At 50.2% G+C, this 27,267-nt stretch overlaps 1 protein-coding gene across 2 annotated transcripts in view; it reads left to right on the forward strand.

Moving 5' to 3' along the window:
• ARK2C (arkadia (RNF111) C-terminal like ring finger ubiquitin ligase 2C) overlaps positions 1-27,267 on the forward strand; it is a 98,428-nt gene that overhangs the window by 58,185 nt on the left and 12,976 nt on the right. For both annotated transcript variants that reach the window (XM_057700430.1, XM_057700429.1), the window contains exon 2: positions 26,259-26,574. In XM_057700430.1, coding sequence (XP_057556413.1) covers positions 26,259-26,574 — 316 coding nt within the window. The remainder of the gene's footprint in view (positions 1-26,258; positions 26,575-27,267) is intronic.

The following is a 27,267-nucleotide window of genomic DNA, read 5'->3' on the forward strand; positions in this document are numbered from 1 at the left end:
GCACATATTTAAACTGTACAATCTAATGGGTTTGGACATATGTACACACCTGTGAAATCATCTTTTCCCTATTGGTTAGTTCTTCTTGACCACTTGACCCATTTATTAGAGCAGGTACTTATTGAGCATGTGCTATATGCTATGGGCTGTTACAATTTTACATTCAGTTAGAACCTGCCTTGCTCTAAATTCTACTCTCCAACTGCACCCTCACGAGGGTTGCCAGATACAAAACAGGATGTTCAGTTACATGGGAATCACAGACAAACAATGAATGGATTTTTAAATAAGAATGTCCCAAATATTGCATGTGACATTTTTATACTAAAAAATCATTCATTGTTTATCTGACATTCCGATTTAACTGAGCAGCCTGTATTTTTGTTTGCTAACTGGCAACCCTAAGCTCTACCTGCTTGAGCTGTATAGAATGCAAGTGTTCTCTGTCCGGGGATAGCCCTTCTGGTGTTTGAAGATTGGTCCCAGTGCTCCCACGTGCTTTGAACCTTCCCGGTGTTTAGGGAGCTGGAGAGCGCTTGCTCTGGTCTCAATGCTGTGAGTCTAATTATTGATGCTGAGGTTGTGCGAGCCTTTTCGTGTCAAGTCCCATGGCTCCTGTTGATCTCGTCACACTCAAAAACTCACAGCTCACGTTCACTTTGGTGCCATCACTCTGCTCCCCTCCAGCCCTCAGGCAGAGGTTTTGAAGAAAGGCTTGGCTTCTCCATCTACGCCCAGGAGATTTCTTCTTGTTGGTTTATTCATGTTTCTAGGCCATTGGAATCTCACGGAAGCCAGAGTCTGTCACTTAGCAAAAGGTCCATCCCTCCCAGGTTAGCGTATATTCTAATAAATCTGACTGTAGATCTTCAGTCAAGTAAATGGTGGAAATGTGGACAGGCCAAGGCTGAGCTCAGATAGCCAAGGTGTGGCCGGGAGAGAGCTCTCGCTCCCCCTCCTCCTGCCCTCCTCCCTTCCTGCAGACTGACACGAACACTCATTGGACCAACTACAACCTATCTATTACCCAGATGACTTTTCTCATTTTTATCTACAAACATTTCCTAACAGTCTAATTCAATTTTCTCACTCATTCATTTCGGTGGATATTTATTGCACATTTCCTTGTGCAGTGTGTCAGATGCCTGGTGAAAATCAGATCCATGATACTCTGGTGTCCTTCATCTCCCAACCCAGGCAACTCCATCACAAAAGCTCATTCTTTAGGGAGCTTGCTGGTCCCTGGTAATGATCAGTCCCCTCTTGCTCTCCCTTCCCCTTTCGAAGTCATCGCAAACCATTTTAAAACCCATTACAAATTTGTCAAGGTGTTTTATAGTCTAATTTAAAGTTTCTGGATTTCATCTTTTTTCCTTGTGGGAAAATTTAAACACAATTTGCAGTCTGAACCATCTGCTCCTCTGCTGCATTCTTGGGTCCTCAAAAATTGTGCAGTAGTTCTGGGGTCCCATCGGCAAGTTCCTTACTTTTGCTGTGCCGTAATTTAATGTAGTTGGAAGATGTTGTTCAGTGAATGTGCTGAGTGGCTCCCTGACTCTTTTGAATCTAATCAGATGAATTCTCACCAATTTGATGGATGTAGGTCAAGGACAGGAGAAAGGGTGACAAAAAGTAACAGGTATTAAACACTTATTTTGTGTCATTAAACACTTACACTGTGTCAGACCTGCAATCATTCGGTATTCATTGTATACTTTCCCTCCCACCAAATTTGATGAAGTAGACGTTGTTAGACCCATTTTTGAGTTGGAGAAACTGAGGCTGAGAAGTTCAGAGATGTTAAGGGAGGTGCTCCAGGTCACACAGTTGGGATGGCTATGTGGTCCTTGCAGAATTCACATCCGGCTTTGTTTAGCTTGATTGTCTGGGGACAAGGGGGACCGTGGGGACGAGGAGGCGGTGGGAGGGGCCAGTCAGTAGTCGTAGAGGCAGCGGAAACAGCAGAAGGGGGTGAGGGATTGGACGGAAAGGGTGGAGGAGAGAGAGCCCGAGAGAAGCCCTTGGAAGGTTCCCCGGACCGTGACCTGGGCCGTGGGTCCCCGTGAGTTCTGTACACGCCCAGGGCGGAGGAGCAGGTGGGAGGGGAAATCGGTGTGACTTGGACGCGTTGAGCCTGAAGTGTATGTGGGACACCCAGACGAAGAGCTTCTTTAGGTCTGAGCTGGTGGGAGAGATTCTGGGGTTACTGTGGTGAGGTGGGACGTTTTGTAGTTATTTGTGCGGACGACCTTCCCTGCCAGAAACTTGCCTGCAGGACCAATGTTCCCTCCCTCCCTCCTCGGTGAGCTGCCGCCTGGGGCGGTGCACATGTGTGCACCCTTGTACACGCAGCCACACACAGAACACACGCACTCACATACGAGTACAGTCCCACTCACACAATACCCACACAGGGGACCACCTTACACACTCCCTGACACCCACACACTCGTGCACACACCGCCACACTTATATACACACCCACATACATTTGCGCATCTTTACACACTCACCCACACACTTTCCACACACACAGTGTACACCCTTGCACACATCCACACCCACATTCCCCTCAAACACACTTACCCCCCTCATACACACATTCGCACACACACATCAAGCACATCTTCACCCCGCATGCACACACGCAGCCCGTGTACACTCATCATCCTCACACGCTCACCCTCCCTCATCTGCACCCCCCCAGGAGCTGCTCCTGCTGTGTGACGTGGGCCCCTCCTCAGCCTCCAGGGGTGGGGGTGGCTGCCGTCAGGTCACTGAGTGCCGGGTGGAGGGACGGCCTGGGGGTCCCACTTGGGGTGGCTCCCCAGCCCCAACTGCCGCGGACCCTGCGGGCACTGGCCGGGGCTGTCCGTCTGAAGCTGAACCCCTGAGGGACTTGCAGCCTCTGTCCTTCCTGATTCCAGGCTTCCAGGAAACACAAGACAGGGTGTCCTTGGAGTGGAACAAAGTGTTGGAACTAGAGTTCATCGTGAGCCTCTCGTCTGGCTCACTGGACATGAGAAGCTTGACATGCCCAGGTCACCCTGCCCTTGGTGGCAGGTCAGGGACGGGAGCACCAAGATTGGAGCGGGGTCAGGGGGGTGCTCTCAGTGCACTGTGGCTGACAGGGGTGACCCGAGAGGGATCAGAGGAGAGCACAAGTTTTGAGGATGGACACAGGGCCCACACTCAACACTGGGGCCAGATGTCAGGGCCCCTCAGGCACCCATCCTGGGGAGCCGGGCCTGGCTGGCGCCCAGGCCTGGGCAGTGAGGGCAACGTCGGGCAGCTCCGGGCACCGGGTCATCCGGCCCAGAATCCTGCCGTTGAGGGGACACCTGGGGGTAGGGGAGGCAGAGCAGGGCTGTCTTTCCTGACATCACCTTCGTTCTGTCCCCGAACAGCCCAGTTTCCCTTTAAAAAATCACTATCTATGGAGCTCTTATTTAAGAGTTATCTAAAACCTTCCCGAACCTGGCTTTTGTCCCTGCCCCTACCACCTCTTAGGGGGACATAAGGACTATAAACTGCATCCTACCGCATACAGTTGGGCTTCCTTTGATTTGCTCGAATTTCCCTGTGTTTGAGATCTATTTGAAGTTCTGGGATCGGTGACAAGGGCTGCTGCCTCCCTTTCCAGGGCGCATGCAGCCTTCACCCCACAGGGTGGGAGGCCAGCTCTGCCCCAGGCCTCTGGCAGCAGGCGCACCCAGCCCTATGGAGGTACCAGGTCCCCCCAACCCCTGTAGCCAGTCTCCTGACGTTCCCCCAAGCGCAGTGGCTGACAGCTGGTGTGGGGATTAGCTCTTTCTTACTTGCTCACCTGTGCTTTCTCTTTGGTACACCTTGTCTTTATTATTATTATGTGGCTTTATTTTTTCTGCCATTATAAAATCATGTAACAATAAATTTGGAAAATATCATTCCTGATGCCATCACCCAACAGGACCATACTAACCGCTGGCACGTCCCTCTAGACTTTCTGTCTGGGCGGATGAAGTCTTGTTTAGTTTAGTTTAGTTTTGTTTTTTAAGTTGAAGGTCAATCCCTTCTAATGCAGATGCCATTTCCAGACCTGAGGTTCCAACCGTGGCTTGCATGGGAAAAAAAAATGAACCACAGCTGCTATTCATATCTGGATTTTTAAAATTAAAAGCAGGGAAGCACTTGCTGGGAGCTGATGCTGGGCTTGATGCCTTGAGGCATGTCAGGTAATTCCTGCCTGGAAGGAGCGTACATTCCAACTGAGGTGACAAGACCCACACAGCAAAAATTTGGGTGACATCACAGGCATTACGTCATCACAAATATCACACGCTGCTTGGGAGAGCCTTGCCTACCGAGAAGCACAGAGATTGGTGCCTTTAGGAATCCAGGGTGGCAAGGGCCCAGTGGGGTGGTCAGAGAAGCCTTCCTGGGAGAGGTGGGGTGGTGGCTGAGCTTTGAAGCCTTTGCAGATGGGTGTTGGTGGAGGGGTTATATTTCAGACGGGGGAAACAGCCTGGGGAGATATTTGGAGGTGGGAAAGCTTCAGTTTGTCTGGAGGCCTAGAAGTAGCTCGGTGAGGCAGGGACGGTGGCTGGAGTCAGATGTGAAGGGTAGCATCTGCCCTGGAAAGAGCAGGGAACCATGGAGGTGTCTGGTAAAGATGCTGCCACGGAGGCTGCTGACTCAGGGGACGGTGGGCAGGAGGAATCTCAGATCTGCTTTAAGGAACAGTGAAGAGGCCAGGGGAGGTGGAGAGGGGACCGGCCAAGGTGCAGGCCTGCCTTGCCATCCCCTGGCCTGACCTCTCTCCTACCCAGAGCCAGAGCTGATCTCGGGCCAATATGACTGACATCTACAATGACGGCCTGGAGGGTAGGACACCTACAGAAGCGGAACACTCAGGACACAGACCAACTTCCTAGGTTCAAATTCTAGGTCTATCCCATTAAAGCCCACCAGCCAAGACCACCAAGAGTACACCTATAGCCAAAAACGTCAGGCATGTTAGTCTGCTGCAGCTAGGGAGAGCACACGCCGTGGAAAACTGCAGGGCACCTCCAAAGGGGGCATTAAAGAAGCGATGCTTATGGAGTTTGGGGGCTGGAGTTAACTATAGCCCGGTCTTGGTCAGAGTTGCTAAACTAAGGCTTTACTGGAACAGTCAGAAGTCATATCTTTAGAACACACAAGCCTATTTGGAACTGCTGTCAGATCAGTTTGTCTGTGGTCTTATCTTGGAACATATGGGTGTGAATGAGCTGGTGTCAGAAGAATTTGAGCGTAGATGGTCTGTGCTGTGCCATTTGTCTGTTTCATGAGTCACTGCACAGGCCTTTTTTGCAAGTCGTGGTTTTTGTTTCAAGTCTCAGTTCCCTACTTACTGTTTAGATGCCCTCAGGGCCATTTCCTACTTCAAGTTTGTCTGTGGGCAAGTGATGTGCCCTTGCTGTGCCTAGGTTTCCTCACTGAGTGAGGGGGGATAATAACAGTAGCTACACCATGGAGTCCTGAGGATTACAGGAGTCATCTTCTGAGAAGGCGAGAAGGCAGGCGATCAAAGGAAGCTTTGGGGTTCGGGGCACATCTGCAGGGAAAAGTGGTGACACACCCTTCCTTGGCTTAGTCAAGGACAGAGCAGGAGGGAAGAGACGAAAGCACTGACACTGTGAGTTTGGATTTCATAGAGAAAGACTAGTTTGACTCTGGGTCATTAAGTATCAAGGTGGGGAGGCTAGGAGGCTATGGACTCTGGCCACCTGTGAGCAGGGTGAAAATTGCCGTGCAGTGGCAGGACTTCTGCTCTGGGCATCAGGTGGCCTGCTTCTCAGCACGGAACTGCTTCTAGTAGCCGAGGGGGGGCTTTCGGCAGCTCATCCCTCAGCCTGTGTCTTAACCTTCCCATTTGTAAGCGAAGGATTTGGGGGGCCTTTCAGAATCTTTGCTTTCTTCACTTCAGTGCATCCTGGAGATCATGGTCATTCCTTCTCATGACTGTACAATGTTCCCTGAACACATGGTTTACTATTGATGGACAATTTGGTTTTTTCAGTCTTTTGTGCTTACAAGCAAAGGTGCACATTTTGTGCACATATCTTTATGTGTATGTGTTTACCTGTAGGATACCAGGCAGAGTTGCCTGCTGACAAGGTTGTGCATTTATGATTTTCATGGCCATTGCAAAATCACTCTCCATAGAGCTTGCACCAAATTAGAATCCCACTGCCAAGTTGTGGGCCCTGCTATTTCACCGATGTGGCAAGGGGCAGTGGGTGGGAGGTCTTGGTGATCCCTCTAGTACACTTTCCACCTCTAAGATTATGTGATGTCAGGGTTCTCTGCTTCTGCTCCATTTCTTATGCACCAAACACTTAGCTGGGCTTCATTTCATGCCTCCTAGCAGCATGCTTTCTGCTCTCCAGCTGGTCCCAGTGAAAGAGAGAGAGAGAGAGAGAGAATGAGAATGAATGAATGAAAGAGAGAGTTCTAGGTGCTCATTGTCTCACCTGTGATATGCCAGCAACTGTCATCATTCTAACTTCTGCGTCCACACACCTGGCTCCCCACAGTCAGGGTGGTGGAGGAGGAGGAGCCGGCCAGCCTGCTGTGTGTGTTACCGTGAAGGTCAGGGCCCCTTAGGCCATGAGACTGAAGGGCAAACTCACGGTCCAGTGCTCTGCGTACTGCCTTCAGGATCCAGATCATCATTCGTTAGCTTCGCAAGACTCCTGATTCTTGATGTCATTTTACCCCAGGGAGGTGCTGGGGCCTAGATCTTGCTAGTGACCTGGAGGCCTGCCCGGAAACCCTCCAAGCTGTCACTAATAACCATCCATGGGCTTAGCTCGCAGGAGGGCCTCCCTGACAGACAAACAGGTGGAAATCCATCACAGAGGACGTGTAAACAGACCCAGGGAGTGGAAGTGCCACTGTCCCCTCATTTTCTTCATTGATGCGGCACATGGTGAACCCGCTCGATGCACCCTTTCCTCAATTGTCCCAGCTAATGAAACTGGTCAGCAAATAATCCCTTGATTTTCTACATGTGCCTCTGTAATCTTTAAAGGACCCCCCCACCCCCATACACACTCCTTAATTAAACACCTCCTGGGCACCAGTGTGTGACAGATGCTGGCTGTGCGTCGGTGGCAGATGACCAAGACCCTGCCTCCACCCTGGGGAAGCTGGTAAGACAGGGTTCCTTGTGACAAAGCATGGGGTGGGAAGCGACAAGTGTCATACACAAGACATGCAACACGTGCCCGATGGTTCCAGGCACCCTCCTCCCCCGCTCAGTGGCAGCTCTCTGAGTTTGGATTCCCCGAGCATCCAATAATTTCGAGAGTTTAAGGATGGGAGAGAACCAGAATGGAAAGTAGAGAACTGCTCCATGGAGAAGGTGGGGTGAGGCCTTGAAGGTGAAGGCCTTGCAGCTCTAGCATTTGTTGGTGTAACAGGGCCACTGGCAAGGTGCTTTGGGTTGGGCTAGTTTGCTAAAAGATGCAGGGACATTGGCCAGAGAAAGGAAAGAGACAGGTTTCCTAGAGGCCCCTGTGTTAGACCTTTGCTGATGACGTGATGCCACGTGGCTGTAGCTAATAGGACACGTGCTTCTGGGTCAGCTGATTATTTCTCACCCTTGCAGTAGGAGGGGTTGCAAGGAGTCATTTGCATTTTCCTGCCAAATCCCCTTTACTACTGATGCATTCATCTCCTCACACCTGTGTTCAGCATCGACGGTGTGCCAGCAGTGAACTAGACCGAGGAAGTCTTGCCTTGTGGAGTTGATGTTCTATGTGTGTCTTCAGCTGTGATCAAGTACCCACCCTGGAGAGGGTCACTTGGACCTTCATGAGGCATTCCCAAGGGGTGGAGCTCTATTGGTGGAATCTCAGGCATGGGTCAGATATTAAGGACTGTTCACCCAATGCGAACAAAAGTTGGAGGGTGTTCAAGGAAACCAGATTCGACCAAGTAGGTGGACGTGCCCTAATGATGACCTTGGGCTGGGCCATGTGTGTATGTGATCTTTGCTTCCCTTGGTTCCTTTCTCCTGGACCCTTGGAGGTCCTCTGGGAGGAGGAGGGTCTAGGGGACCATGGTGTCCAGCCCCTTGGAATGGCATCCAGGATGCCAGACTCCCTGGGCTAAAAGTCTCTTGTCAGCAGAGTAATTGGATCTGACTTGCAGCAGGCGGGGAGCAGAGGTATTCAAGACAGTCATGCTATTTTTAAACGCCCTCTCTTCCCCAAGTGCAGATCTCAAGCTCAGCAGGAGAGAACGCTCATCTCATCTTGGAGCCTTGGGAATCAAAGCGCCGCCCCCTGGCCCCAGGTTCGAGTCTCCCCACCCCCATCCTTCCAAATCAGATCTCACTCCGGGCAACTGTCCATGAACCCTGCCACGACCACGTGTCCAGCTGGGGGAAAGGGTGGACTCCAGGGGCCTCAGGCTTGTGGGGACACATCCTGGTTTAGGCTGACTGCTCAGCTGACCGGAGGCAAGCCAGCAACCCCGGTCTCTTGGTTGCCCGGCAGCCCCAGAGGCTCACCACTAAGCTTGCAGGCAAACGTGTCCCTGCCCATCTGCCACTGTCTTTGACTCTCAGGAGCAGCTCATAGCTGCCTGTCAGGCTCTGAAGACAGTGGGAGTCAGAGCAGAGAGCAGGCACCCTTCTGCCAAAGCTCCCTCTGGGAGCTGAGCCGCATCCTGCGTGCAGCCCGGGTGTGGAGAGGGCTCCCAGAGGCCGGCGCTCGGGTCACACTGCCGGTGAGGCTGCCTCCTTTGTCTGCCGCTTCTCACTCGCCGTGCTCCTCTCCCAGCTCCCCCAGCAGCTGCAGCCCCTGGTGGAGGAGTCTCTGAGTCTCAGCTTGGCTGTGAAATGCTCCCCGTCCAGGGGATGCAGGGCAGACAGGAAGGGCAATTGCCGAAGGGCCTGACCACCCCCTACTCTTGGAGGAGGGCAGGCCACCTCGGCAGGAGCTGTCATGGAAGTGGAGACACTGCCAGCGGCCAGCAGGGAGTGCACGCCTTCCATGACGCAGATGTCACACCTGTGGGCTAGGTGTCAATGTGTCCTGTTACAGATGAGACCACAGAGGCCCGAAGGGTAGCCCCTGGCCAAGGTCACCGGCAGGTCTTCCCTGTCCCTGACAAGTATTCTCAAACTGCCCTCCCCGCCCCGAATTCTTGAGCCTTGGGCTGCTTCAAATGAGGGGTGCTTCACGATCAACACGGCCCTCTCTTGGAGAAGCTGACGGTGTTCCTGGCCTTCCCGCCCTAGCCAGGGGGAGCTAGAGACTCTGCTAAGTCTTGTTGCTTAGGGTGACAGGTCTTGAACCCTGTTTTCAAAATCGTTTGGTTAAAACAATGCAAGCTGGGAACCCTGCCAAGGCCTTTTCTCTCCCGGGTGGAATTAGAAGCTGCCTGACCCTGTCCAAAGGCCCTGATTCCCAAGTTCACACCCCAAGCACTTTTCGTAAAGCAGCAATACCGGAACCCAGCTTTATGCCGAAGTAGACATGTGGTGATATCCGAGGGCTCCTGGGAAGACCCTTTCCACCGCAGAGTACACCTGCTGTGGGCCTGCACTCACGGCTATAGGGCCTCCCTGTGCTTTCTCAGCAGATCTGAGTGAGAGGTTCAGAGTGGGGGTGGAGGACCCGCTGGGGAACAGAGACACTCTGCAGAACTGACCCCAAATCCACCTTGCGTTAGCCCTGCCACCTGGGAGGTGAGACAGCAAGGTGTTTACTTTCTTTGCACCTCAGCTTGCTTGTCTTTTAAGTGGGGAGAGACGGAGAGCTGACATTTGGGGATAGGAGTGGGACACAGTAGAGGGAGATCCTGGGAACCTGGGGTAACGGACGGGGAGGATGAGAAAGGGGCGCAGAACAACCCTGAAGATTGACCACCTTCTCTATTTTGTGATATGGACATTTTTTATTGTTTTATTTTTTAAAACTACTCTGTATTTCAACAGCCACATTATACGTATACGTGGTACAAATTTCATACGGCACAAAAGGACGTATACAAACAGGGAAAACCCCCTTCCCCTCCCCCTCGCCCCCAGCCACCCAAGTTCTCTCCTTATGAGGAACACCATCGTCAGACCTCATGATCCTTCCAGAAATCATCTATATATTTATTTTTTCTGCTCATGTACTGTAATCTAAACCACACAGTGTAATTCAAACTATCTCAGCACCCTCAGGTTCTACTCATATATGTTCTCGCTGTCACATCTTTGCTACTAGGCCTCATGTGTAAGTCACCTTACAACGTTCAAGGTACTTTACCCCAGCGTATCTCAGATGAATCCACGACAATCCTGGAGGTAGAGATGGCAATCTCCTTATGCCCATTTTGCAGGTAGGGAAGCAGAGATTCAGAGAAGCTAGGCTACTTGCTTAAGGCCACACAGCATGTGAGTAATTAAGACCCATTTAAATGCAATTTGCCCAGGCAGAAGAATCCCACTGCTTCCTTGTGGGGTGGGGGAGTGGAGGAAAATACTCACTGCCCCTATATGGTGTTGGGTATAGAGCAGGTATTTAACAAAAAATAACTGACCTAGTAAACCTGGACTCTGTGTAAGCACTGCCGACAGGCAGGCCTGACGAATCCCAGCAGGCCATGGGGCAGGTTGTGGATACACGTGTACACTCACATACAGTCAACAACCCCCCACCCCCACCCCCACGACTCAACAAGGCCAGACAGAATGTGGAGACCCTTGTGCTGGTGGAGAGGGAGGGGTGTAGTGGTAGCTGGGGAGCGTCTCCTGAGAGGCCATATTAGGTTCAGTGGGGACCAATTTGCCCCCAATAAACATCTTTATTTCATCCATTACAGCCTTACAAACAGAGACTGGGGGTGCAATCAGGGCCTGGCCGAAGCTACAAGTCCTGTGACGCCTCTAAGAACCTGGCGATGGGCCTTTATTCTTGGCTCTTGGATACCCCGCTAGCTTTAGATGATAGCTGGAGCCCCGGAGATGCAGGCAGGTGCAGTTTCAGGGCCTGGGAGAGTCCCTGTGTCTCTTCAAAGTGCCCCCTCCCCAGGCCCGGATCACCTTAGCCAGAGATTTACTGACGTTGGTTCATTGTCCATGGGATATCTAACCTAAAATCACCAGCCATTTGTCTCAGGAGCCCGCCTCCTCCCTTCTCAGTGTATTTGGCCCATTATGGAGAACATACCTTGATGGTGCTGACATTGAAAGAAAGACAGGTTTGTAATTGGAAAACCAGGCTCCAAACTCCCAGTCCTGGGCCAGGTGATGTGGGATGAGTCTGCCTAACGCTCTGAGGCTCAGTTCCTTCATCTCTAAAATGGGGATCGTCTCGGAATTCACTGAGCTGGGTGGTTGTGGGGCTGGCTGCATTTGGGAAATGCTCTGTAAGAGGTGACACGATGCACTGACATTACTGAGAGCATCACAGAGGCCCCGTGTGGGGTTCCCGAGGGACCTGGAGCACATGGGGTGGAGGAAAGACAGTCAGGGAAGCAGAAAACAGTGCCCGAAGTGCTGGAAAACGACACCAGCCGTGGGTGGCAAGCCAGGACCCCCGGTGCTGCACCAGCTGGGCACTCAGGGCTGGGGATTGTCCTTGGACCTTTTGACTTTGCTGTTGGCATTTCCTCTGCTAATTAACATGTCTTGGGGGTGGAGGGGAAGAAAAACTCCAAACAATTGATTTGTCTATTTGCCAGCACATCTGGGAAAAGGCTGGGTGGGGGAGGTCAAAACAGGCTAGAAATGAGTGCTTCATGGTCTTAAGGAAACACGTGGATCTGAGGGTTTCAATTCTCTGTTGCTATCGCTGATGAAAGCTCTAGGAAATGGAGGTTCTACTGCAAATTCTCAATAGAGTAGCAGGCGGGTGGTGGGGGAGGAGGAGAGGCACTTAAAGCTTTGTCAGGGGAAGGGTAAATCGGGAACCTGTCTGGTGCTTAGGGAACTGATTAATAAGTCATCTATCGGATGAATCCATCCATCCATCCATCCATCCATCCACCCATCCATCCATCCATCCGCCAAGTGTGACCAAGCACCCAGATTCCATCCAGCCCTTTCCTACGTGTGCTCTGAGTGTTGCAGGGAGAGAAGACGAGGATTTTGTTCTCTAAGCATCCAGACTCACATTCAGAACAATCACAGCCGAATTAAAAATTGAGTCTCCACCTCAATAAATGGCAATATCATCTGTATCAGTTAGCATTTTTCTGCACAATGACTCCTCCAAAGCTTCGCTTTAAAACAACCATCTATTCAGCTCACAATTTAGTGAGTTGATTATTTGGGTTGGGCTCCACTGGGAGTTCTTTTGGTGTTATCTGGATTCACTTATATTTTTACTATCAACTGGGACAAACTGGTCTAAGATGGCCTCAGCTGGGAACTTATCTCTGCTTCACATGGTCGCCTGTCCTCCAGTGGGTTAGCCTGGGCTTGGTCACATGGGAGAGACAGGGGTCGCAATGAGAGTGGAAATGGCAAGGTCTTTTGAGGCCCAGGCTCAGAACCGGCATGTCACTTCCACTACATTCTACTGGCCAAAGTCAGTCATATGGAGAAGTCCAGATTCAACAGGTGGGGAAATAGACTCTGCTTCTTGGTGGGAGGAGCTACAAAGTCACCTTGCAAGGGGTGTGCATACCAGGAGGGAAGGATTGGGGCCACTTTTACAAACTGTTAACACACCATCCTTCTAGTTGCTCAGGACAAAAGATCTGGAGTCCTTGTCCTCTTTCTGCATCTCATGTTCCATGTCCAATCCATCAGCAAATCTGGTCACCTCTGCCCTTGACATATATTTTGGATCTGACTACCTCTTTTCTCTCTGCCCCATTTCCACCCTGGTCCAAGGAACAACCATCTCTTTCTTGGTCTCATCTTCTGTCCTTTTGTCCCTGTAGCCTGTTTTCAATGTGGCAGCCACAGAGAGTCAAATTTTGTCACTTCTGTGCTCAGACATCCTCCTTTGGCTTCTAATCTTACTCAGAGTAAAAGCCAACATCCTATAATGGCAAACAAGGTCCTGCATGACCTCAATATTTATTGAGCCCCCAATATTTATCTCACCTAAACTCCTACCACTCTCTTCTATCTCACTCTGCTTCAACCACACTGGCCTACTGATGTTCCTTAAATGCCAGGCACACTCTCACCACAGGGCCTTTGCACTTGCAGTTCTGTCTGCCTGAAAACTCTTCTCCTGATATCTTCATTTTTTTTCAGCTCTTTATGGAAAAGCCACCTTCTCAATGAAGGTTTCTCTAGCCATCTTATCTAAAAATTAACCCCTCCCCTCCTTTTCCCTGTTTGTTTCCTCCTTAGCTCTTATCATCATCAATAAATGACATATTTTCTTAATACCTACTTGCTGTCTAGACCAGCACTGTCCAATAGAAATATAATGTAAGAAATATATACTTTAAAATGTTCTAACAGCTACATTTTAAAAAGCATGGGATTTATTTGAATAACATACATTATTTAATTCAATCTATCCAAAACTTGTCATTTCAACATATAAGTAATTTGCAAAGTTTTTAGTAATTTTTATATTCTTTTATTGGTACTAAGCGTTTGAAGTCTGGTGCTTATTTTACACTGACAGCCTTTAGCAATCTGGGTTAGCCACGTTTCACGTACTGAACAGTCACATATGGTGACCACACAGGGCCGTGCAGGACTAGACCACAGTCCCATGAAGGCACACATTTTTGACTGTTATTCACGGTGGCATCCCAGCATTAGAACAGTGCCTGGCATGTAAAAGGCATGCAGCAAATATTTGGTGAGTGGATAAGTCAAGTTTAAAATCAAATGCAATTAGCCAATCAAACGCATGTTGCCAGACAGCATTAGACCCAGAAAAGACCTGTGGTCTGGCTGTCTTCATCCTCAGGGCTGCTGGGGCAGAGCTGTGAAGGAGATAAAGTCAGTCTTTGTCTCCGAGCCTGGCCACCTCACTCGGCATCACCATGATTTTTCCATTCTTTCTGGACAGACAGACAGCCTTGCAAGTTCATCCACACCCAACGTTAAGGACTTAATGTGCTACCCTCTTGGGAAGGTTTGCATCTTAAAAGCAGGAGTGAGAGAGAAAGATGCTTAATCAAAAACAATGACTCCCTGCTGGAGAATTTTTGGCTCCAGTGGGAATGCTATTACTGGCCCATGATTCTCTCTGGTGTCCCTGAGTTCACCCCAGGAGCAAGAGGCCAGCAGGCAGGGAGGTCTTGGGTGCTGGTTGGTTGCCAGGACACTGTCCCCTGCCTGCCACTATAGACTGTGTTGGGGCTTGATGGAGAGAGAGGGGACTTGGAAGAAATAGGTCTTCTCTGAGCCTGTTCTCTGCAGCCATCCCAGCGGGGGGTGGGAAGCACTTGTCCTCTATAAGGTACTTTCACAGGTGGCATCTTTGAGTCTGCCAGGTGGCCAGGTGAGGCACTAGGCACTCGTTTTGCAGGTCAGAAAGCTCACAGCAGAGCTAGGGAGCAAAGGGCCTCAGCTCCTCTCCTGAGGAACAGTCTTGGCTTGTGGGGGCTCTTGGTTGAAGGGACATTGGCCTGGAATGATAACTACAAAGGACACCAGGCGATGAACCAAGCGGACATGGGCACAGCCAGACATGGCCTGCCTGGTGGGGGGTGGTCGTGCTGGTGGGGGCAGATGCCATCACAGACCAAGCCAGGGCCATGGGAGGGGCCAACAGAGTCCCTTGAGGGGGGCCTTTGCTGCTTTAGGCATCTGGGATCTGCTAGTTCTGAGACGGCGACAGTGCGGTCTCTTCCAGGCATCGTCTCCCTCCCGCCCTCCTCCCTTCCCTCTCTCCCTTTAGACGCCCCCCTTCCTGTTCTCTCCTACAGCCGCTCTCCTGCCTTCCTTTCTCCCCTCTCATATATTTCAACTAATGTCCTCCCTCACTCCCTTCTCCCTCTCTCTCTCTCTCTCCGTCATTCACACAGACACACACACAGACACACACACAGACACACACACACACACACACAGTCACGTCCCACATCCTGGGACACCAGACAGAGGTGCCCATGGGCAGTAACAGTTGGGAATCTAATTTAATTGCCTCTGGCTGCCTCTGAAAGCAAGCGGGCCCCACCCGCTGGTAGAATTTAATTTCAGGGCCTGGGGAGGTGGGGAGCTGCCCCCATGCCTAGACTCGCTGGCTGCCATCTGAAATCCCACCATTAGGACTTCATGATGTAATCTTGCTAAAACATAACCGCTCCTGGGAAAAGCCATCATTGCACGTCTGTCCTCGCCCATCACAGTGAGCGGGCCTGAGAGCCAGGCTGGGAGCTGGGCAGAGGAGGTGCAGGAGAACACTGAGTCAGAGGAACAGAATTCTCCTGGGGGGGAACGGGAGACCGAGGAATGATGCTATCCTCAGTCCTGCCCACAGTATTCATAGGACCGGGCCTTTGTGTGGGTGTAATGTGTGTTCTGCAAATCTCAACAGAGTCCCAAAGTGGCTTTCTGAACTTGGTCTGCCTATTTTGGGCACCAGGCAATGCTAATATGAGCTGGGCCCCAGGTAGCTGCCCTGACACTTCTTGAAAGCTTTTGGGGCTTGGGGTTTGTTTGTTTGTTTAATTTACTTGAGTTGTTATGAAGAATATTAGAAGATTATCTGAACTCATGATGTAGGAGGAACTATATATGGTTTACAAGAAAGCTAACCAATGTCATCAACAGTGCAGACCCTTCTTCCTTGGCCAGGAATGGCAGGAGGCTTTCTGTTCTGGTTTCGAAAGCACTTCTTCTGGGTGAGTTGGTTCACACTGAGCACCTGCTGTGCTGGGCCACCCCAGTCCATATGGATTTGCAACTGGATCCCTAGACTCACTGAAAGAATTCCCAGTCTTTCTGTCTGCAGCGTCTCCCAGATCAGTCTTTCTACGTTACACTTTACCTCCTTGAGGACTTTTGTTCCTCAGCCATCATGCAAACCCCCAGTGCTGAAATGCTGAGAGGCAGCTGTTTTGCACACTCCCAAGGCTTTTAGCAAGATGCTACTTCCTACATGTTCAATAGTTCATTTCCTTCCCTCCCCCCACCCCCCTCCCCTCTTCCCTCCCTCCCATCTTTCCTTCCTTCCTTCCATGAGTTCTTACTATGTATTTCAATCTGTGCCAGGTACTGGGAATACAGGTGCATGAGATAGAGCCAAGTCCTGCCTTCATGAAGTGAGGTCTTCTGACCATAGATACCCTCTACAAAATGCCCTTTTATGACGATAGTGGGAATGTTTTTATAGAGCTCCTTGACGTTAGACAGAGAAAAGGATCTTCTGGGAAGGATGATGCCCAGAAGACTGTCCCATTACCTACAGGTGCTCTCTTCTGTAATTTCATCCTGTCTCTAGCTGACCTCCCTCTCTGGGGCCTCCTTCCCTTATCCCTGGTTTTCAATCACAACTGGAGAAAAGGTCCTTTTGCTGGTTGCTAGAAGTTTTCTGTTTAATTGTCTCATGCCCATGGGCAAGTAGGCTTCCTTAGGATGGAAAGTTCCCTCCCATCAGTGCTTTGAGAGCCAGGAATTCAGTTCCTTAGAAGAAGCTGAGCTTTTCATTAGAGATCAAAGTCTGGCCCTCGGGAAGCATTCACAAAGCTGCTGGTGGCTGTAAAGAATCCCTCTGAGCATATCACTTCCTTTCTAGGCCCTGTTTGTTCCCATTGGTCAGGGAGCTAAACTATGCAGAGGTAGGAAAGCAGACCTCTGGCAGCAAAGAAGCTGAGCCAGGGAGTAGACTTCTTTGGGTTGATCAACTAGAGCAAAAGAGGTTAATTTGATTTACCTGGACTAAGTAAGGAAGCCGGGAAGAATAGTCTAGGAAGCTGGGTTCTGGGCAGATGACCCACTTTCCATATTCTTCATCTCTGATTTCTCTGGGTTGCACTCAAGTAGTTGGCTCACAAGGTAAACCTCAGCCCCCTGGTCCTGCCATTCAGACATCCCACAATTTGCCCCCTCCTCCATCTTTCCTGTATCACCTCTCCAAGCATCCTGCATCTGAGTGGTTCACAAAGGATGCATTACCTAGCAACATGAAACTTGAACGTGTCCCAGGCTAGAGAAGTCAGTGGGGGTCATTGGGAGGCTCCGAAGATGCAGGAAACGAAGTTCCGAGCTGTATCACTGCAGAGGGAAGAGGAGGCTCCTGGGTACACACCGAGTGGAGGAGGGAGTCTGCCTTTGGACGCCTGCCTGTGGGTTGCTTCTCCTCCTTGCACCTGCAGGCTTGGGCCCTGAGTACTCAGGTGTGCTCTCTGCTTGCTGCCTTGTTCCTTCCTACTCTTCCCATCACCCAGACTAGCCTTTCTGCTTTCCAAGACCAGGTTGGCCTAACTATGCTCAGGCAGCGGGTAGATGCTGCAGTGAATTTGCCTCATCTCATGGTGGGCACAGAAGGGACCCTGGAGGTGCTCCAGGCCATCTCTCCCTCCGGTGTTCACACTCCTCTGCTGGGCAGCTAGCCAGCTTCTGCGTGGACATGCCCAGTGATGAGGAACTTTGGAGGACAAAGTGAATTCTAAGAAACGTCTTCTTTCTGTTGACCCAAATCTACCAGAAGCAGCGAATCCCTTTGCCTGCAGCTATTACCTGACCCAGAGACTCCTCTTTGCTGCTCACACCCAGATTCCACAGCTGTTCCTCCTCTGAGACAACTCAAGTCCCCTCTCAACCCTAGTCTCCTTGTCAGACTCTAGCTATTCCCTGTCCTCGTTAACACCAGGTGCCCAGAATTGGTGCCAGGACCACAGAATTTTCCTCCATCCCTCCTCATCAGTTAAACCCTGTGAATCGTAGGGCCTGAAGCTTTTCACATGAGGATTTCCAGGGACCCTGTAGGAGTTGCCTTGTGACAGGAGCACTCAGTGGACTGGAAAGACCTTGGTCTACTCCACTGAAACTGGGGCTTGTCCTTGGCATTTTATTAGGCCAGAGGAGAGGCCTGGGGCTGCTGGTCAAGGTGGACTGGGCTGAGCCTACACAATGTCAGCCACCACGGCCATTCCCCAGCATCTCTCACAGCAGCTGATCCCTTGTCATTTCATGGTTACTTCCTTAGGAAAGAAAGGCTTCCTCCCGGGGAGCTGGGGATGGGGAGGGGAGGTGGGACCACCAGGACATGTGCAGGCAGGTTGCTCTCTGGGTTAGTGTGTGTGGATGGGTGTGGGTATATGAGGAGCTGGGTGCAGGGTGGGGGGACTCTGAAATGCAGCTCAGGGTGGAGCACATGGCACTGGGACTCAGGAGGCCTGGCCCCCAGCCCCAACTCAGCCATAATGACCTGAGAGCCCTCAGACAAGCCACCCCGATTTTCCAGCCTACTTGGGGTTTTAATCTTGTAGAACAAAGGCTGCATGATCTCTGAGCCTCATTTAGTGTGACTATTCTGTGATTCCATGGAGAACTGTGTTTCCTCACTAGGTAGTAATCTAAAACTTAACTTTTCTAAGTTAACAAAGGTCTTTTCTCTTCTTTCCTTCCTTCTCCCTTTCTTTCCTCTCTTCTTCCCTCCTCCCTGCCTCTTTCTCTTTCCCTCTCTCTTCCATCCTCTCACTTTCTTGCATTCTCTCTCTCTCCCCTCTTGGAAGTTTCCTAAATCCCTCTAAGAACAAAGGACATTTACTGCATGGTGTTTGTCCTGAAATCACTCACTTTCCAACTGATTATTGGAGAAAAAATTTGTCCAGAAATAAAATGCCAAGTATAATAGATAACAAAATATAGATAATAAAAATAATAATAAAATCTAAAAAAATAGATAATAAAATGCCAAGTATAATAGAAATAAAATGCCACAAGTCCAATGGAGAAAAGCGTTTCATCGGCTGGGAGATTTCATCCGAGTTGATATCCACCCTGAGTGGTCGAGGCTGGACAGAATGTGACAGCCCTGGGAGGTAGGGTATGGGGCCAGGGGGCAGGCAGGTCCACTGAGGGTCTGGGAGAGGTGAGAGGGAAGGTCACAGGGAGCAGTGAGAGAGAGGGCATTTGCAAGGGATGGAACACTCAGAACTGGCTTTAGGATGATGCAGCAGCTATTGGAAGATGGATTCCAAAGGTCAGCACTGGTCTACCCTGCCTCTCACTGCTTTGAGCTCACTTCCGGTGCTGGACATGGCACAAAACACACAAGCTTGTCCCAACAGGAGGTGGGGCAGGAGACCTGGGTCTGGGCTGTCCTGCTGGGGAACCCCTGGGGCAGTCACAACACTCAATGCACAAGCTCTTCTCGTGCTTCTTACTTGGCTTCTCGGCGAACAAGAGGAGAGGCCGGGCCAGAAGATGCCTGTGGTCCCTGCAGCCGAGAGCTGTTAGCAGGTGTGAAGGATCAGGTGTCGTCACTGTGGGTCACAGTCTCGGAAACTGAGGACCAGAGAAGTCCAATGTGCCACCTGGTCTGACAGCGAGGGAAGGCACCCAGACCTCTAAGACAGAGCCCTTACACCGTGTGACTCTGCCTGGCTCTGAAAGCCTCTTTGGTAGCAGAGGCCTTCCTTCCTGGCCTCTTGTGGGCAGAAATCTGCTTTCAAAAGACTGGTTTTCTTTGCCGCTTGAAAGCTGGCTTTTCAGAGAGGAGCAGACTCTGACTCCAGCCCAGCTTCGAGGAAACGCTCAGCGGAGACAAGTATCAGCCTCCCATCCCTGCTGGCTGGCTGCCCTCCATCCCGGGGCCTTTGGGAGGGAGTCTCTTTGGCCTTTCCCTCCTTTCTGACTCTGCTGTGGGCCCTGCCCTCCTGTTCTACCTCCATCTCTGAGGGAGAGTCGATGACCTGAGGACAGTGGGAATCTGATGCTTAAGAACAGGCCTGGGGAGGAGGGTATCTGCCGGCTTCCTGGAGACCCAAGAGGGTATGGTTCCCATTCTACTCTCCCAGGGTCCTGCATCCTGGGGAGGACTGGGGGATGTTTGGCCTGGTTGGCCGGTGGGCTTGCAACCTGTCCACCAGCAGGAGGTGGTTACCCCGGGGAGTTGGGGTGGGCGGCAGGTGTTCCCTGGTCCTTGCCCCCAGCACTGTCTGCTCTTCCCCTTCTCTCTTCTTCTGAGGGTTTGAAGGCAGTGCCTCTCAGCTCTGGAGTCTGGAGGATGAAAGCCCCTTTACTTTGCAGTGACCAAGTTCGTGCAGATTAGAGTACAGCTGGAATATTCCTCCAGCTCAGGACACTGCCTGCTTCAGAGAAGCCCATCAAGCCACACGACTCTGCTTTCTCCACTGACGTTTTTGGCCTTCTGACTTGTTGGCCTGGCTCCTCTCTGCTCCCACCCAGGTCCAGCCCTGAGGCTCCTCTGGCCCCCTTGTCTCCATCCCCATTGTCCCCAGGAAACCCGGACTGGCCCAGCGTGTCCTCTGGGTGTCCAGGCCCTGTTTCTGCCCTGCTCTCCTCCTCGGGAGGGCCCCTTACTTTACCAAGCCTTCTAGTTCCCTGGCTCTGCCCCTCCCTCCCATTGATAATTGGCTTTCAGGAAAGACCTCAGTTCAAATGTCTGCTCTGTTCATTTACCAGATGAGTGTCAGTGAATCTTCCAGAGACTCGAGACCTCTGTCACTGTCATCTCCACCCACTTTGCCCACAGCCCTTGACCCCCACGTCCTCCACTCTTCTTTTACCTTCCCCTCCCCATGGGGCCGTGTGCTTCCTGCCGTCCTCTGAGCCACCCACTCTCCAGCTGGCAGCCTCCTTGGCTCCCTGCCCATGAGGCACGCATCAGCCACCAGCTCACCCGCCCTTGTGGAGCACCTGTGTGTGCCAGGTGGCCAGCAGGCAAGTCCTGCACTGCGGCCTCCCCCTGCCCCAGCCCTGCTCTGCCTCACTCAGGCCCCAAGGGAGCTCCCCTGCTTGAAGGTGCTCCCAGCTAGCTCTCAGGCTCCTATAGCATCAATTTCCAGAATTCGAAGATGCACATGTTTTTCTTCACATTCCTGAAACTAATTTGTGTCTTATACTTGCTGTGTTTCTTTAATGTGGTACTTAAAAAAAAATGTAACCCCTCTTTCTCCTCACTCCCTAAAATTGTTAGTTAGTTCACGATGAATCTTCTAGTTGATGGCATTTCAGCCCTGGGGAAATAAGATAAATGGATAGTATATTCAAGGACATTTGAATTATTTTTTTAACCTAAAGGAGTAGCTCTAATGGGAAAAATTGTAGGTTGTCTATTGATGGGGGCATTTTGGGATGTGTTATTTGGATGTCACTGATCATTGGCTTGTCATAGGCCCAAATAGTCGACCATAAGAACTTCACTCCTCTGGTCTTAGAGACCAAATTCAGCAACTGTTATCTGCTACTTTCATAGACCCTACAGAACACAGGGCTGGGGAGAGGCAGGGGCCCCAGAAGGGATGTCTCCTACTTTTAATGCCCTTCTGAGCAGAGTGGGTGAGACTGAAAACCCCGGGGATGGAGATGACAGGGGAGAGAGGCACAAAGTCCCAGAACAGAAGTCAAAGGATTTTGGCAGGTGGAAATTGCCTGAAATATTATGAAACATACAAATACTTTTGTTCACTTTTCTCTTGCTGTGCATCCAAGAGAGAGGGCAGCTGCTCTCACTGCCCAGTGCACCAGCTGGAGGGCACAGGAGTGGAAACCTCTCCAGGGTGGTGGTCAGTCCTCTCCCCAATGGGCCTCTATAGGGCCCGGAAAGGCCCTTGTTGCAGGGTGGGCGCCCTCGTGGCAGGAGGGGCTTGTGGGAAGGAGGCAGCTGCTGTTCCTGGTGGTGGGAGAGGCTTTACCAGCGCCCAAGGGGGAGGACACTGGCCCTCTCTGCCTGCCCTGCCCCTGCGCACTGCAGAGTTAAAACCCGAAGCTCACCTGGCCCTACCTGCCACTCTCGTTCCCTCTCGATTTCAAATCAGTTTGCCTTCAACCAGCCTCAGCGCATCAGTCCTTTCGAGCCACTGCTTTTCCCTCAGTCCCTCCAGCAGTCAGTCAACCAGGTATTTACTGAGTGCCAGCTCGAGGGAGGTGCGTAGGGACCCAGAAACAGCAAGACTCGAAGCTCAGCCAGCTGGGGGCGGCAAGTGTGAAGAAACAGCTCAAGGTAGCTACTGCCAGGTGCCAAATGAGTGGTAGCAACAGGGCCTTCTACAGGAACGCAGGGGAGGAAAGTGTCCCTGGGGGCTGGCGGGTAGGGGGGCACTTTTTGAGTTGCTGAGAGATGACCTTTAAAGACAGGGAAGGTAGCTACCAGCCTGAGCAATGGCCCCAGGGTGGGGACGAGCATGGAGTGTCTGGAGACTGGAGCATCCCACTGTGGATGGCGGGGGAGGGCTTGGGGGTGGTGGTGGGGATGGGGGATGGAGCCTGAGGGTCTGGCTAAGAGGTGGGCATCTCATCAGAAGCAATGGGGGCTTCCCATCTGAAGGCAGCCTAGTTAGCAAACTTGGCTAAAATGTGTTGTAAGGGCCAGAGGTACACGAGATTTTGCAGACTTAATATGAAAAGAAAACCAATGTAAAATACCTCAATAATTTTTTTTATAGTGAATTCATGTTGAAATAATAACATTTTGGATATACTGAGTTATATAACATGTTATTAAAATTAAATTCACCTGTCTCTTTTTACTTCTTTAAAGAAAGTAAAGAAAATTTATAATTGCATGCATGGCTTACATTGTAATTTAATAGACAGTGCTGGAGTGGAGTCTTTACGATATCTTTTTTTTTTTTTTAACTCCATTCCCTTCCTCTGAAGTCATGCCTGTCTTTCACTTCGTTAGCTTTCGACAGCTCTCCTTTCCCTTCTTGCCCTCCTTCCTTTGGTCACAGGGGCCTTCTTCTCCTTTTTTTATGGTTGTGTGTGATGATAGATGCTGGTGAGGGAGAAGGGGGACTCCCAAGCCTCCTTGTTCAGGCCACAGCCCCTGGAATCATGGAAGCCAGAATTCATCAGGCAGAGAGGCCTTACTAATCTGGAATGCTTGTGGGAATGGAGGTTCTAGATCATTCTTTACTGGCTTACTTGCGCTGAGCCAGAAATACATTTTATTTCCATTTTGTTTTGCAACTATTTACTTTTAAAAGGTTTGAAAAAGAATCTGTCAATGACATGCATGTCATTTACAAAGACAAATAGCTCCAATGTAAGACATTTAGTAAAACAGTGATTATCTGCCTCTCGCCCTCCCCACCCCAGTTCCACCACTTGAAGCTCAACACTTGCAACTCTTCTTTGAGTATTTACTTCCTGGAATGCGTAAATTACTAAGCAAATTTCTAAACAAATTCTTATACTGCTATTTGTTGATTTTTTTCAACTTTGACATTGTCTGTTTTCTTCTTATTGTGGAAGAAATGTCCTTTTCTGTTCTAAAACAGTTTATTAATGCTTGTCGTATTATCCATATATAAATATTGTTCACTGCTGAACAAAGCAGTACATAATAATCACACTTCCTGAACAATTTTTTTCTCTTCCTAGAGGTAATAATTGCCTGCTTTCTATGACATTTTTATGAATTCTTACCAAATGCTCTATAAAGTTGGAAAATTCCTTCAAATACTATTTTCATGTGGCCAAATCTAATGGTAATCCTATATTTTTTATGCACCCCCCCCCCTTAATACCTTGAAATGGTTTCTGGAGGCTCTGTACAGCCCTGTGCTTGGGAAACCTCATTCTTGCAGGTGTCACCCCCTATTTCTTTGCTCCTTTCTCTTGGTTTGCATCCGTACCTCTTTGATAAAGGGTGAATTTTTTTGAGACCCAGTATGTTTGGAAATGGCCTCACTCTATTTCACACCTGATTCATAGTTTAGCTGGGTACAGAATTCTAGACTGAACATCTCCCCCTTGACCCCCCTTGAAGGCAGTTGCTCCATAGTTTCCAAGCTTCCAAAGGTGCTCTTGAAAAATCTGGTGCTATCCTGCTTCCTGCCGCTTCGACTGGGACCGGTTTCCTTCCTCTTTGGAAGGGGTCAGGATCATCCCCCTGCCTCCTCTGCTGGGACATTTCCCAGGGAGATGCCTTGGTGTGTGGCGCTTCCCCCTTCCCTCCATTTTGCTGGGCACTCAGAGGGATTTTTCTATCTAGACGCTGACCTTTAGTTCTGGGAAATACTTCAAATAATGTTTTTCATAATTTTTTCCCAATCTTTCTCTCTTACTAGAAAAATGGGGAATCTTCTGACTGAACCCTTCAACATTAGCATCTTTTTCCTCATCTCCCTGTTTTCTTGTTTCACTTCCTGGGAAATTTCCCGAGGATCATCTTCCAACTCTTCTGCTGAATTTCAGATTTCACCTCTTACAATTTTAAATTTCAAGAGCGCTCTTATTTCCGCATTGCTCCTTCTAAAGGAGCTTGCTGTTGTTTCGTGGACCCAATCTCTCATTTTTCTGAGGATATTAAAGTGTTTTTGAAGTTTATTTGTTTTGGATCTTTGCACTACTTCTGTTCCTCTGAGTTTATTTTCTTTTTCTTTCTTTTTTTAAAATTTAGTATATTCTCTTTCTCTTTTCACTTTGTAATCTTCCCCAAGAGACTGGTCATCCTTGGCTGTCTGTTCATATTGAAGACTAGGTAACTAAAAGCTTCCAGAAGCTGTGTGTGTGTGTGTGTGTGTGTGTGTATGTGTACCTTTCAACTTACGGGCTTTATTATGTAGTGGCCAGCTGGGGACTCAACCATTTTATGGGATACTTGCAACCAGAAGGATCTGTAGAGCGCTTGTTGGGACCAGTTTCTAGCCTGGGGCTGTGGGGTGTGGAGGGTAGGGGCACTTGAGTGGCAGCACCCTCCAAAAGAAGTGGCAGAAGGGAGCACGGGTTTCCAAAGTTCCACTTGTAGACTTTCACTTAACTCCCCTGTTTGAGAATGGTACTGCACCCCTGTCCCCCTCTGTTGGAGCCTTTCTGGCTCAGTTTCCCTGCAAAGTGCCAGGGCGAGGGAGGGGCAGTCACTGCCTTGCATGGGAAAGGGGAGATGCCCTAGGCAGAACTGCTTCTCATACAGACTGGCAACAAGCCTCCCTGTTCTCAGTGCCACCATCTCTCCTGCCGTCCAAAGGTACCTCCAACTCCTGACCCTTCCAGCATGTATGGCAAGATCTGTCCACTTCTCACTGACTGCACCTTCATTAGGTGCTTGGTTTCTGATTTCTCAGCTCTGCTAATTCCTCTATCTGCTTTCCATCTTCCAAAAATCTGTTGACATTTGTTGCCTGCTGATGTCACTTCTCCTGTTCTCTCTCCCTGTCTATTTTCTCTTTATTCCTTTGCTCTTATTTCAGTGGGGTTTGGGAAGGAGCAGATATGTGCTGAACCTGCCATGTTTAGCAGGAAGCCTGTGTAAAGCTTCTTGAGGAGTCAAGTCCACTTCCTTGCCTTATTAAAGGGCTCCAGTGCTGAGAGCTGGATCTTTGCTTAAGAAGAATTTGTAAGGCTTTGTCATCATCAAGGTCAATTTTATTTAGAAGGTAGTGGAGACTAGATTAAATGCAACGTGAGCCTGGCTTATTGCTGGAAATCTTTGCTTTTAAATAAATTATAATATAATAAATAATTTAATTATTACTTAAACTTTTTGTGTGATTAGTTTTTTTTTCTTAAAATTGCATAGAAAACAACTTCTGGTTGCTTTCTCTTCAGAAATTTGGGTTCCCTGTGGGCTGCGTCCTGGCTAGCCAAGGCTTCAGTAAAGTTCAAGCTTGACTAGGCTGGACTAAGTTTTCCCTAGGCATCTATTTAAAAAGGTAGTCCTTGGTGGTCCAGTGGTTAAGACTCTGTGCTCCCAACACAAGGGGCCCGGGTTTGATTCCTGGTCAGGGAACTAGATCCCACGTGCCACAAGTAAAGATCCTGCATGCCACAATGAACATCCCGCATGCTGCAACTAAGACCTGGTGCAGCCGAATAAGTAAATAAATAAGTATTAAAATAAAAAAAGGTAGTACGGTCAATAAGTTTGGATGGGAGCAATTCAAGAAAGCCAAACTGCCTCCAGGGACCCTAAAATTCCTTTAACAAGTGTATTAACTTAAAAAAGGATGCTTTTCTATTTATTAAACAAAATGCCCCTCACCCTATCCAACACATATTGCACAGAGCCTTCACTAGGCAGCATCGATGATCACTGTATATGAAAGTGATGACATTGTTGTGTTCTAACAAAGGTCTTGAGTTTCACCAGCGACAGGCTGTGGGTAGGGGGAGATGGGGTCTGTGGGGGAGAGAAGCAGGACTGGTCTTCACGGAGTCTTTGTCATTGCTTCTCCAGGTGCCCCCTTTCAAAGGTCTCAGCATCCTCACGCTACCTCCTGCCGCCACTTCCACCTGGGCCCCCCGCAGCCGCAGCAGCTCGCTCCCGACTTCCCCCTGGCCCACGCTGTGCAGTCGCAGCCGGGCCTCAGCGCCCACATGGCCCCGGCCCAGCAGCACAGCGGCGCCCTGCACCAGTCGCTGACCCCGCTGCCCACCCTGCAGTTCCAGGATGTCACAGGTCCCTCCTTCCTACCTCAGGCCCTGCACCAGCAATACCTCCTGCAGCAGCAGCTCCTGGAAGCCCAGCACCGCAGGCTCCTCTCACACCCCAGGTGTGTGCGCTACCTGGGCGAGGGCGGGGCGGGCCGGGGCCCAGGGCTGGACTCCTGGCTTCTACCCTGCCAGGCCTGGCCAACAGTCGATCACCAAATGAGTCTCTGTGTCGGAGGCAGCTTTTGCTCCAGTTAGAGGCATCCGTTCTGGGCAGTGAGCGCTGCCCTAACCCGACACGGTTTCCCTCTGTTGCTGGTGTGTACCCCTGTCATATCGCCTAGGTAACTGGTCAGGAGCTGGGTAACTGGCGGGCTAGGATGCTCATGGTGGACTTTTCAATGGTGTGGGAGACTAGACTAGAGGGCTCCTCACGTCCCCTCAAACTTCATGGTCTCCAGATTCTAACATTGGAGGTCCCTAAGGGTCCCTCAAGACAGGGCTGGGTCAGCCCTGCCCTCAAAGAGCCCACTGTCTCGTTGGAAAACCAGCTATGAAACAGATGCAGAATAAAATGAGACAATGCTAATCAAATGGGGCTGAAGTAGCTGTGGGACCCTGGGCAAATCACTTCACCTCTGGGAGCCTCAACTGTTAAGAGAAGGCACTGTACAAAATAAGTGGTTCTCAAACATTTTTTTCTCAGGACCTTTTCTTACACTCACACATGATTGGGGATCACCGCAAGCTTCTGTGTGTGGGGACTATGACTACTGATACTTACCCTGTTCGAAATTAAAACTGAGAAATTTAAA

The sequence above is a fragment of the Hippopotamus amphibius genome, chromosome 11 (assembly GCF_030028045.1).
Source record: "Hippopotamus amphibius kiboko isolate mHipAmp2 chromosome 11, mHipAmp2.hap2, whole genome shotgun sequence".
Taxonomy (NCBI): Eukaryota; Metazoa; Chordata; class Mammalia; order Artiodactyla; family Hippopotamidae; genus Hippopotamus; species Hippopotamus amphibius.